Below are 13,753 nucleotides of genomic sequence, written 5' to 3'. Positions count from 1 at the left end.
ACTGATGTTTTTCAGCTCCTAGGACACGATTACGCTCTGCTTACTGACTGTTTTACCAATTCTCTTTCTGCAAGACAAATCAAAGGTACTGTTAGAGTAATGGTTGTTGACAATTTGGCTACCAAATTCATTGTGTCCTTTTTGTACCTCGGCAAATTGTGCCCAGTAGTGCACCCTTCAAAGATGTGCTGGAAATGTATTATTCAACAAATCACATTCTCTTCCCACTGCTTTCAGTTGAACAGTCTCACAGAATTCACTGAATGTACCATGAAATCCATGGTCATTAAATGAAAAACAACTTGCCAAGATTTTCAGATAGCCATGCTAGATCTACATGCTAATGGTTATACACACATGAGCAGTTCTCATATTTCAGAAACAGACACACACAGCTCTCTCTCCCCTACCCTTCCACTATAAGTGCATGATTTATTGTTGGAAGGGTGGGACAAATGTCATACAACAGCATAACCACGAACAAAAAGACTTTTATCTCAACTTGAATCGCGTGTGTGTGTGTGTGTGTGTGTGTGTGTGTACACACATGTGTGCGTGTACACACATGTGTGCGTGTGTTAAGATATATAAAGGGGGATAAGCACTTATGCTTCTCCATTGCTGACTGTCTATGTTAATCATTGCATCTTTATAGAATGAAGAAACTTAGTTGATGGATTTTGTCTGTTGTTTACAACTTGATAGGGATGAGCTATTTCATTGATCACATTGGAAAAGTATTTTTATTTAATGGTGTCACCCATTGACAGTGGGACTTCTCCAGCCTTCATCACAACAAATCATTGACCAATAGACATACAAGATGGTGCCTCAGATTCTGAAACCAAGCAGACATCTACAGCAAATGATATCCATCCATGTGCGATGATAGACAGTATACTGCAGAGTGAAGCTACACAGCCAAATCATGATGACTGTATAAGGACCAGATCTGGTTGTATTCTATGCATCCTGAAGCATTGTCTAAATATTTAAGAGACAATATACCTGTATCTATATTATCGGAAGAAGGTTCCCATTCTTTCAAGGAGGAAGGGGAGAATCTTATTTTATCATAGATTTAAATCAAACAGGATTGTACGTTTAAGATAACTGCATGACATCACGTGCAACAGTACCTGTCTCATCCTCAGTCACTCTCTGTGTGTTTTGGAGCCAATACCATGTCCTCAGTCAGTCAACTACGTGTGTATGTAAATTGCAATAACATCAGTAAGCACAGAACCCAGACATAGCAAATGTATAAATATTTACAGTGGCTCAGTGGTTAGCACCGCTGCCTCATAGGGACCGGGGTTCGATTCTACCCTCGGGTGACTATCTATGTGGAGTTTGCACGTTCTCCCCGTGTCTGCAGGGGGTTCCTTCATGTGCTCCGGTTTCCTCCCACAGTCCAAAGATAAGCAGGCTAGGTGGTCTGGCTGTGCTAAATTGCCCATAGCATCTGGGTATGCGCCTGGATGGGATGCTCTGAGAGGTGGTGTGGACTTGTCAGGCCAAACTGTAGGGATTTTGTGATTAAGTGTTGTTAATAAACTTCAAGACATCTGTCTCAACAAGAACCTAGCTCTATTTTATATCCTGAATAAGAAGTTCAAAAGATATAAATTTCCTGATTAATATTCCTTGAAAGAAATGTGCTTGCATTGAGACAAGCCTTGCATATACCTTGTTAATATTCACTCGATGCAAGGTGCTTCTGAAGACCCAGTGAGATGGCATAACAAATCACTCATAGCGTAGATAAAGTGTCTCAAGGTGCTTCGTAGTAATGTTATTTTACAAAAGCTGACATCAAGCCACATTACACCCAATTAGAGTTGTTTTTAAGTAGCAGCTTGAGTGAAGAGGGGATGTGGAAATTTTTAGGGAAAAAGATTCCATAGCTTGAAGCCTGAGCAGCTTGAGGCACCACGGTTGCTGCAAGGATAAAGGAAACTGGTATACACCTAGACCACAGGAAGATAGAGCTTTTGAAGGGAGTGCAAACCCAACTGAGATTCCAGATATAGGAAAAGAGGGACCAGCACGTGAAACGATTTGACAATTTCCTAATCAACCTGTTTGGAGATACTATTACACAGCTCTGGAGCAGGCTGGATCTGAACCCAGGCTATTCTGGTCCACAATGGCATTAAGGATTTGACTATAATGATTAGAAATTCTAACTCAAAGGTTTGAATAACATAGCAGTGGTTGACGAGCTGTGCTAGGCAAGGTCAGGTCACATGAACTTCAAATAATTTTTGAGCAGTGCTGATACAGTATTGCTTGAAGGAGATCAGACCCAAGGAGCTGTTCCTCTTGTTCCTATGTTCCACCCTGTGTCTATGCAGAAGTTGTTATTTCTGAAATGCAGCTCCGTGCTACAGCTTCCTTGCCCTCTGCTTTCGGTTCTTGCTCCGCCAATTTTTCTGCCAAATCCTGAGTTAACTTGCTGCAGTGTCAGGTCATCCCCAGAAGCACCCCAGGCCAGATCTGTGAAAGGACAGCTGTCTGCAGGGCCAGGGAGAATCCAGGAACAAAATCATTCTGCTGTCCTTCCTCACAATTAAAATTGTCCATTTTGATGTTCCATTTTCACACTGTACAGCTTTCTAAAAGTGGAACACATTTTGTAGTAATGTGAAAACGCTCAGGATTTTAAAATATTTCCATGCCCTATGGGATTTTAGCAGTGAGGTGACTTTATCCTCTCTGATGAAGGGTCTAGGCCCGAAACGTCAGCTTTTGTGCTCCTGAGATGCTGCTTGGCCTGCTGTGTTCATCCAGCCTCACATTTTATTATCTTGGAATTCTCCAGCATCTGCAGTTCCCATTATCTCTGACTTTATTGAGTGTGTTTACTGAATATTCTAAACTAGACAACAACTTTCTTTTCTGCTTCGTGTCTGTCCCTGTGAATGTAAAGGGGTCATTTTTGAGGCTGTGTTAATGTTCCATATTTGGCTACTTTACTTTTATTAGTGTCCATGAGTAGCAAGAATGGTTACATTTTGCCCCAGGTTGTTTTGTGAGTGTTGTGGGCTGGGCCAGCATTTATTGTTCGTCTCTAATTGCCTTTAAGAAAATGGTTGTGAGCCACCTTTCTGAAATACTGCATCCCATGAGATTCAGTACTTCCAGTAATGCTATCCAGGCGCAGTTTGATGCAACTGAGTGACTTGCAAGGCTAAGTGCCAACTGTTAATTACTGGAAGGTCTGGACTCATACGTGGGCCAGACCTGGTAAGGGCAGCAGATTTCCTGCCCTAATAAATATTACTAAACCAATTTTTTTCCCAATCTAGTAGTTTCAAGATCATTAATGCATCATTGTTTTGTTCAATGTTTATTTTATTTCAACTCCCCTACCAGCTGTGGTAGGATTCAAACCCATGTCTCCAGAATCTTTATGTGGACCTTTATGTGTTTACTAGTGAAGTAGATTTACTAGTTTGCCACAATTCCTAGCTTTGAACCCCATCCTTGGTCTATGGTAATCTGAGCCACAGTGACACTGAAGCTTTTGAAATTTGGCCTTAAGCTGCTCCTTGTCTTGCACCTTGTCTTAATGAGATGACCAAAAATGAAATAGCTGTTTGCTCCTGATTGAGAACCAATCATTCTTAGTGAGAAAGGCAAGTAGGTGAGCTTCAAATTCATACTTGGCCTCAGTGCCTGAGCTACCAGCTACGCCAACATCCCTGCCCAGGATTATGCACATTGAATGATAGTTTAGGCTGTTTGTTGGAGTTTACATGAAACTGATACACTCATGTCAACCCACAAAACAAGAGAGCAGTGAGCAAAAGAAAGGAATATCGAAACTGCAATCTGGAAAAAGGCCTTTATGCCCAACTGGTCCATTCTGGCATTTATGCTCCACACAACCCTGTCCCCTTGCGCTGTGTCATTTAACCCTTTTAGCAGAACTTCCAACATCTTTGTCCCTTCTATATTTACCTATGTGATGATACTGTGGCTTTAAGAGGTTATTTTGACTTATTTTGCTGAAGAGAGGTTTTAAAGCAGAGGTGAAGAACAGTCTACTGGAATCACGAGAGTAAAGAGCTTGTGAGGCCTGAGAGTTTTTCTAAAGGTGGAACAATAGAAGCAGCCTGAATGGGTACGGTCGAAGTCTTACGGGATCAGGATCTTTAGTTAGCTTTCAGCAGTAAGTTATGTCTTGTTGAAGTAAAAGCGATTTATTCCCTCTCTCAGTTACAACCAAAGGTGAGGGTTCTCTGTCTGCTATAGGAGTTATGTGTGAGAAATTCTATGTTCTGAATTTGCATTTTGCCAAGGGTGCATTCATGAATGTTACTGTGTTCAAAGAGTTCATTAATAATTGTTATAGTTCGTACTATTTCGTTCAGTTTTCCAAGATAGGTAGCTATTCCAATCCCTTCTTTCTTCAGTTGGATTTTAATTGTAGCAGATGAATTAAATGTGTTTTGCTTTAAATGCAGCAGTTTGACCGAATGAATTGCATCCGGAAGGCAACATCTTACGTTTAAGTTCAAAATAAGAAAACGTAAGGCCCTAGACTAGCTTCTAAATATTTTTAGAGTGTTTGGTCTGGTCCACAACTAATTCTGAACTGCAACCATGGTGTTCCTCCTCTATACAGTCATGAGTTCCATATTCTAACATCGTGGGTAAGTAATTCTGTAGTTCAGATCAGTTCAGGGGTGACATAGAATAGACTCAGATAAAAACAGCCTCAGGTTGCTCAAGGTTTGGTGCTGTCCTCAATTCTGTGCTAACTTTGCAAACAATCTTGTAGATTTCAGACCTTACAGCAGAGCTGGCAGACGAACGGTTTAAGGGGGATGTGACCTGTCGGGTACTGGAGAGCGAGCGAGCCGAGAGACTGCAACTGTCCCAGGAACTGAAGGACATGCAGGTGAGAAACAATGCAATGCCGCATTGTGTTATCTAAAAATATTGTCAATTTCCTTCAAGGGCCTGAGATTATTTCTTTGAAAAGCTGAGGTAATTCTTTAACAAGTACTACTCAGTTCCTCAAAATAAAACTACAACCTGTGAATGTTTTTTCTACTTTTTTAAATCTCCAGGAAATTTTCTTGAAATTTCACAAACTCTGGAAAATAGACAAAGTTGGGACATCTTGAGGCATCCTCTGGAATAACCCTCTTAGTAAACAAACCAGTAAATTAAAAACAAAATGCTGAGTAAAATACTCCTGGCAGCATCGGTAGAGAGAGAAACGCAGAGGTAATGTTTTAGGTTAATGTTGTTTAAGTAAAAGGTCATGATGAAACGCCCTCAAAACCAGACCTGGTGAGCATTTCCAACATTTTCTGTGTTTTTTTTAAAATTTCACATCTCCAGAATCCCATTTTACTTTTCTTATGCTTTTGTAGAACCATTGCCTATGATGCGAGGTTTGTGTGTGTAATGTCTTCTCATTTTCACTTCTTTATTTCCATACCTTCTTCCTCATCCTCTCTTCTTGGCTATTATTGCTAATTCTGAACACCGAATGTTAGTGGGCTACACAATTGTTGGGTGCAGACTCCATCATTCAAACATAGAAATAGGAGCAGGTGTGGGCCATTCGGCCCTTCAGGCCTGCTCTGCCATTTAATATGACCAAGTCTGATCATCTGACACAATATCTCTTCCTGCTTTTCCTCCATATCCTTTGACCTCTTTAGTCCCTCTTTGGCTGTTCCAACTCCTTTTTGAAATCAAACAATGGCCTCGACTGCTTTTTGTCGAAACAATTTCTACAGACTCACCATCCTCTGAGTGAGGAAATTTCACCTCACCTCAGCACTAAATGGTTTACCCCATATCCTTAGACTATGACCCCTAGTTCTGAACTCCCCCACCATCAGGAACATCCTTCCTGCCTCTAACCCTGTGAGAATTTTACAGGTTTCTATAAGATCATCATCAACCCACCCCCTCACCGCTCATTCTTCTGAACTCCAGTGAATACAATCCTAATCGATTCAATGCCTCATCATACATCAGTCCTGCCAGCCCAGGGATCAGTCTGGTCAACCTTCACTGTACTCCCTCCATAGCCAGAACACCCACTCTCAGATAAGGAGACCTCACTCCGCAAGGAGGTGGACTTAACACAATGTATCGGGTCCTATTGGAACCTGGAAACTGGTTGTGGCTAGTTTTTCTCCCTAATCTTGCTTGTGCATGTTGTTTATCTATTCATGTTCAGAAGCAGTTTTGAATCATTAAAAGCCACCTGTCATGCCATGAATAATTGATTCCTGCAGCGAGCCACAAACAGTTGTGTGCTTTGCCCCATCTTGTAATTACGGTCTCCAAACATTTCCAAGCCACTGTGCAATTAAGGTTTTGAGTAGTAATCCCGTCACCATAACTTTTTCCAATAAACCTCAACATCTGCTATAATTCTTGATGGCTCTTTCACTGACAGAATTGAGACTTTTCAGTGTTTTTGGGACAGATTGCTCTTCAGTGGGGTATTTGGGTGGAAGGTGGCAACAATAATGATATCAAGCAGCACCTGCTCAGCAATAACCTGCTCAGTGATGCCCAGTTTGGGCTCCGCCAGAGCCATTCAGCTCCTGACCTCATTACAGCCTTGGTTCAACCATGGACAAAAGAGCTGACTGCTAGAGGGGTGGTGAGAGAGACAGCCCTTAACATCAAGGCCGCATTCGACCAAGTGTGGCATCAAGGAGTCCGAGAAAAACTGGAATCAATGGGTATCGGGGGGGCAAAATCTTTGCTGGTTGGAGTCATAGATAGCACACAGGAAGATGACAATAGTTGTGGAAGTCAGTCATTTCAGCTCCAAGACATCTGTTTGGGAATTCCTCAGGGTAGTGTCCAAGGCCCAACTAGCTACAGCAGCTTCATCAATGGCCTTCCCTCCATCATAAGGGGGATGTTCGCTGATGATTGCACCATGCTCCACACCATTCATGAGTCCTCAGATACTGAAGGAGTCCATGTTCAAATGCAACAAGATCTGGACAATATCCAGGCTTGGGCTGGCAAATGGTAAGGAATATGCGCGTTGCACAATTGCCAGGCTATGACCATGTCCACTAAGTGACAATCTAATCATCGCTCTTTGATGTTTAACGGTGTTAGCAGCACTGAATCCCCCCACTATCAACATCCTTGAGGTTTACACTGACCAGAAATTTCAACTGGAGTCACCACATAAACAAAGTGGCTGTAACAGCAGTTCAAAGGCTCAAAATACTACTGCAAGTAACTCCCCTCCTGACACACCAAAGCCTGCCCACCATGATTGAATGCTCCTCACTTGCCTGGATAAGTGCAGCTCCAATAACACTCAAGAAACTTGACGGCATCCAGGACAAAGCAACCACATCCATTGGCACCACGTCCACAAACATCCGAGTACCACTGGTGCTCAGTAACTGTAGTGTGCAGTGTCCACAAAATGCACTGTAGAAATTCACCAAAGATCCTTCGACAGCGCCTTCTGATGAACACTTCCAACAAGAAGGACAAAGGCAGCAGATACATGGGAACACCACCCCCTTCAAGTTCCCCTCCAAACCATTCATCGTCTTGAATTGGAAATATATCACTGTTCTTTCACTGTCACTGGGTCAAAATCTTGAAATTTCCTTCCTGAGGGTATTTGGGTCAACCTGCAGTGCTTGCCTCAAATAGGATGCTTACCACCACCTTGCCAAGGACAACGAGGGACGGGCAATAAATGATGGCTCAGCCAGTGATGCCCACATCCCAGAAGTGAATAAAAAAAGGTGCAGACTTGTATGTGAGGTTCAGTGCATTTGATTCAATTTTCTGTTCATTAAAGTGAATGGATGGAACATTCCATAGGGGTTTTCTGACCTTTTGATCCTAAATTCCTAGAGCCTTCTGACATCTGATCTGAAAATTAGCGCATCTGGTAATTTGTAAAATCTAATCCATAATGTACAATACTTCCTTGTAACATCCACCAGTATATCAGCGCCATTCTCACATTTCCCAACGTTAGGGCTCCTTGATTGTTCATACATTGATTAGTCAGGAAATTACACTTGGTTTGACTTCTCGTTCAAATTATTTGAAATTATTTAACCTCAGCTGGTGTAACAATAAATATGGTATAAATGCGACATGTGTGATTTCTGGAAATCTGAAGCAAGCCTGGCAGCATCTGTGGACAGAGAAACAGAATGAATATTTTGATTCCAGATTAACTGCAGAAGAGTCGGAAGAAGGATCACATGAGACTTGAAATGTTAACTCTGATTCTCTCTGATAAATGCAGTATAATTTTCCTGCGTTATATGGGAGAGAGTAACCCAGATTACGCATCCTAGGTCTGGCACTTCCTGTTGCAAATGTGTGCATGAGCACAATGTCTGATATGCATATCCTTTCCCCACATTTGCTCATCATAAAATATCTTGCCAACTCTTAATAACTAGTCCGTCTTGTGAAGAATGAAGACAGGGCTTATTTCACATACACCAACAGATTCTAGAACAGCTTCTTCCTCATTGTTATCAGACTTCTGAGTGGGCCTCTGAAATATAAAATGTAAATGTTTTTGCTGTTTGTGTAGCCTCTCTGCAGCCATAACATTATATTCCTTGCTCTGTTCTATTGCCCTAATGCACTTTGTATGCTATGATTTGCCTGTACTGTACTTAAGTGGACGTGACAATAGTAAAGCAAAGTAAATATATTGCTAGACAGAAGGGATTGAAAGAGAAAAAAAAATTCTTCTGTTTTTGGCTTCTCCATAATTTGTATCTTATAATAGCTCACAGGAAAATACAGAAAGAATTAGCTCGGTGAGAAAGGCTATATTTTCCCCTCAAAGAACGTGGGCCACATCTATGTGAGTCTATTGGATCCCACATGTTAAGCAGTCCCAATTCAGTTCCTATGTACATTGGCCTGAAGCACAAAACAGACATCAACTTCACAATCTCACAGTGAAATGCAAACATTGATCACCACTAAGGGGTGACTTGTCACAAGCGTGTTCTGATATTATGTTAGATTTTGTAACAAACTGTAATTTTAAAAATGGACATAAGGAGCCCAACAAATTGGATCTCAAAACTCACCTGACTTCCCTTGTGGATTCAACACCAATCGAAAATCAGACTGTACTCTCCTGAATAAGAGTTACAAGAGACATTTTGAAATTCAAGACACAGTTTCAGAAGGGAATGAAGATAAAGGGCTTTGCTGGAGGTACATAAAGGCCCTCCTATCTCACGAAAAACCTGAAAGAATGGGAGTTATTCAAGATGGTGGCTGAAATAATTAAAATGTTAATTACTTTGACTCAAAGAAAGTGGATGGGACTATTCTCTAGATCTGGGCTTAACTCAATACCTAATATGGAAGCATGCTTGGGATAGCATCTATAATTAGAGTTTTTAAACCGTACAGAAGTTGGCTGTGAGCAGTCCATTATGTGCAAATATCTCAGGAGAGCCTGTGTAAACAGCTCCAACCAGCACTTCCAGCTGAACTAGCTCTGAGGAAGCTTAAAAGAACTGGGATAACATGGTGAGAAGCTGGTTGAACACCGCAGGCCAAGCAGCATCAGAGGAGCAGAAAAGATTGACGTTTTGGGCCAGGACCCTTCTTCAGAAATGTCAAGCTTTCCTGCTCCTCAGATGCTGCTTGGCCTGCTGTGTTCACCCAGCTTCACATCGTGTTATCTCAGATTGTCCAGCATCGGCAGTTCCTACTATCTCTTAAAAGAACTGGGTTTGCTCTCTGATATTGGGAGTTACAGAAGAAGGTGCTCAGAAACCCTCCCTGTTCTGCTGAAAACAAGCCCAGGCTGACAGACCCAATAAGGAGATAATGGGAACTGCAGATGCTGGAGAATCCAAGATAACAAAGTGTGAGGCTGGATGAACACAGCAGGCCAAGCAGCATCTTAGGAGCCAATAAGGATAATAGATCCCTCACTTCCTCCCTGAAGCTGTCTTGCTGACTGAGTACCAAGTGCAAAGTATTCAACAGTGAGTAGCATGTTGGCTCAGCAGTTGGCACTGCTCCCTCATACTGCCAGGGACACAGGTTCGATTCCAGCCTTGGGCAACTGTCTGTGTGGTGTTTGCTTGTTCATCTGGCTAGCCTCCAGGAATTCCGGTTTCCACCCATTGTCCAAAGATGTGCTAGTTAGGTGGATTGGCCATGCTAAATTGCCCATAATGTCTAGGGATGTGCAGACTAGGTGGATTAGCCATGGCGAATGCAGGGTTAAAGGGATAGGGTACAGGGCTGGATCTAGGTGGGATGCTCTTTGGAGGTTTGGTATGGACCCAATGGGCTGAATGGCCTGCTTCTACTCTGTAGGGGTTCTATAAACCTCAGCAGGCATCACCACTGCCAAATCCAATTTCAAATTTCAACCCCTTAACTTCAGAAAGAGAATCTTCAAGCAAGCTAAATCTGCGACAATTTTCGAGGCATCTTCAGACATAACTTTTATCCTGGCTTAGTTTTGATCTTTGTATCTCTACTTTAGTGAATAACGTAACACTTCTTATTTCATTAACTTGCAGCAATTGTTCTGCTAAAAACCAACCTTTTGTTTTATTTGCAATATAAAACTGCACCTTTTATTTCTAACTTGTAGCAATTGTACTTAAAAGAGGACTACACTATGAGCTGCTCCAAATTCTCTGCTCATGGCCTCCCCTGAGGAAAAGCCTGGGAGCTTGTGAAGACAGCTTCCTGAGATAGGCTGTGTCATACTACACTCAGTTTCAAAACCGTCCACAGCCTTGTCCCGCCTCCAGTCCTACACTCTGGTTCTCTCTTCGCAGATGCTGCACCACCTGCTGAATCTCTCCAGCATTGCTTGTATTTGTTTCGGATTTCCAGCATCTGCAGTATTTAGCCTTTATTAATATGTGTCAATGGGAATATTTTAAAAATGCATTTACACCTTTACAGCAGGGCCCAGTGGGTACCAGGAACAGGGAAGGGCATTGAGTCAATTCCCTTGGCATCATCCCTATTCCAGTTTCGTTGTATCAGGTGTGCAGACATCTGTGTCTTGATGTCAGATCTGACATGGAGATGAATTTCCAACTACTAAACCCTGCCAGCAACAAGATTTCCACATCCCTGAACTGCCTGGACCCACCCCCTGCCCCAACGTGTGCCATTGAAATGTTGCTTTTGTTAACTCCAAACCCATCTACTCCATTTACTCCTTCCTGGCCCCCAACGCTCTGCCCTTTGTAAATCTGTTCTGAATGTAAGGTCCATGTCCTAACACACACCCAAGTCCCGTTCACCCATCAGCTCTCTGCTCACAGGCTCACTGCTTAAGCAATACCTCACTTCTAAAATTCTTGTCCTTGGTTTCAAAACCCTCCACAGCCTTGCCCCTCCTCCAGGCCTACAACTGAGATATGCTCCTCCAATTCTGACTCCTGATGTAAATCACTGTGCTTTGAATTGAATGAGCTTTATTGTCACATGTACTCAAAGGAGTACAGTGAAAAAGTTTACAAGTCACCACATTATGACACCATTCCAGCTATGAAGATAGACTGTTACAGACTCTTAAGAACAAATTCTTAGGAAAAAACATTAGAAAGTTAAAGAAATAAAAAGTACAGCAATACAGATTGCAGGAATAAATTAGGAAAAATAAAGAAATGAAATTTCAGAATAACAGTCCTCCAACACAGTCCATGCCAGCATCCAGCCTCCAGTAACTAACCAAGAGACATCCACTGCCTTGCCGCTGCCTGCGCCGGACCCACCAATGTAAGGACCTACCATTGGTGGACCTGCCTTCAAGTTGCCATGTCCTAAAGTTCTGGTATCCAGGTCCAAAGCCACTCTTCCCCTCCACCTTCCTCCCGTCGTTACAATGCTTTTTAAAACTCACTGATTTGCCCAAATCTTTGGTCATCTGCCCTCATATCTCCATATGATTCTTGCTGTCAAACTTTATTTTGTGATAATCCTAAGAAGTGTCTCACAATGGTTTAGTATGTTAAAGCTATATAAACACAAGCTGTAGGTGAGCCTGAGACTGTGGACTTGCTTGCCAAGCTGGTGGGTTTGATTGCAAACATTTTGTCACCCTGCTGGGTAACATCGTCAGTGCGCCTCTGGTGAAGCGTCAGCGTTCTGTCCCATTGTTATTTATATGCCTCGGTTCGCTGGCGTGGTTGGCATCACTTCCAGTTCTGTTTCTCAGTGGTTTGTACACAGGGTCTAATTCGATGTGTTTGTTGATGGAGTTCCGCTTGGAATATTAGGCCTCCAGGAACTCCCTGGCAAGTCTCTGTTTGGCTCGTGTGATTATCGTTGTGTTGTCCCAGTTGAATTCATGTCCCTCAATGCCCTTGTGTAGTGAGACAGGTGAGAATTGGTTGCGTCTTGGTCGTTGTTGGTGAATCTATTTTATCCACTTGGTTTGACTATGAAGAGCCCTAAACCTCTCTCTAAAAATTGTTTCTAACCAGCCTGTTTAGAAATGTTGATAACCAGCTGCAGAGGAGGTGCGACTCGAATCAGCTTCTCGTGGTCTCCACATGTCTAATGATGGTCAAAGCTTTAGAAATATGTTCCTAATCTCCCAGGAATCTGCAATAAATACCACCTAATATGAAGAAATTATTTTGAGCTGGTTTTCAACTTATTTATGGCAAAAGATATCTTTGTTTAGAAATGGTTGTTGCTGAGTCACCGTTTTGTGTTCAGTTTTAAACCCATTTGTAATTGTTCAGATTTTTGTCAGACATTCTCCTGTGAACCTTATGGTATTGAAATAATTTATTTTATTGGAATGGTTAGCCTCAATTTCTGTGACTTGGGCTAAACACTGTACTGGCTGGATAACATGCGCTTTTTTCTTTCTATTTGTTTATGTGCATTTTGTTCTTCTGTTCATAGACTAAATATGAGAAGGTGATGACAAATTTAAATGCTGTAGAGAAGCAGTTGGAGGAAGCACGGCAGCAGCTACAGATGAGGGAGCTGGGAAGTGCAGCGACAGGTAAAACAGCATAATGAGATAAAGTAGTATAAAGAGACATCTGCATTTATGTGATATCTTATCACCATGCGTAAATTTTGAAGCCCTTTATTTGGAATATGTGAACTTGTCTGCATGGCCAAGGAGAATACAGAAGCAGAGTTTTAATGGAGAGAAATTGTAAAACTCTGAGGTGCAGAGGGATCTGGGTGTCCTGTTACATGAATCACAAAAGTTAGTGAGCGGACACAGCAAGTGATTAGGAAGCCAAATGGAATATTGATGTTTATTTTAGGGAAAATCTTATATAAATATCCTGATATTTTACTGCAGTTGAACAGAGCCTTGGCAAGAAATCAACTTGCGAGCTGTGTACAGTGTTGGTCACCTGATTTGAAAACAGTTTTAACTGCATTAGAAGCAGTTCAGAAAATGTTCACTCAACTTCTTCCTGGGAGGAAGAGCTTCTGTGTTGAACTGGTCGGGCCTTTATCCATTGGTGTTTAGAAGTATGAAAAGTGAGCTTGTGCAACATAAGATCATGGCTGAATTGGATAGGGCAGATATCAGAAAGATGTTTATTCCCATGGAGAACTGGGGGCACTATTTAAACAAAAGGAGACTTCCTTTTTATTACCAAGATGAGGTGTTGCTTTCTTTCAGAGGGTGATTAGTATGTGGTATTTGCTTCTCCAAAACTCTTTGGATGTTGTTCCTTGAATTTTTGGAAAGGCTGAGTTAAAGTAGCTTCTTGATGGACAGGGG

At 42.0% G+C, this 13,753-nt stretch overlaps 1 protein-coding gene across 6 annotated transcripts in view; it reads left to right on the top strand.

Moving 5' to 3' along the window:
- Positions 1–13,753, top strand: part of LOC125464294 (unconventional myosin-XVIIIb-like) — a 370,537-nt gene that overhangs the window by 227,207 nt on the left and 129,577 nt on the right. For all 6 annotated transcript variants that reach the window (XM_059654944.1, XM_059654945.1, XM_059654940.1 and 3 more), the window contains 2 exons: positions 4,790–4,909; positions 12,907–13,009. In XM_059654944.1, coding sequence (XP_059510927.1) covers positions 4,790–4,909; positions 12,907–13,009 — 223 coding nt within the window. The remainder of the gene's footprint in view (positions 1–4,789; positions 4,910–12,906; positions 13,010–13,753) is intronic.

The sequence above is a fragment of the Stegostoma tigrinum genome, chromosome 26 (genome assembly GCF_030684315.1).
Source record: "Stegostoma tigrinum isolate sSteTig4 chromosome 26, sSteTig4.hap1, whole genome shotgun sequence".
NCBI lineage: Eukaryota > Metazoa > Chordata > Chondrichthyes > Orectolobiformes > Stegostomatidae > Stegostoma > Stegostoma tigrinum.
The sequence above is the reverse complement of the archived record's forward strand: the minus strand, read 5'-3'. Positions and strand labels throughout refer to the sequence as shown.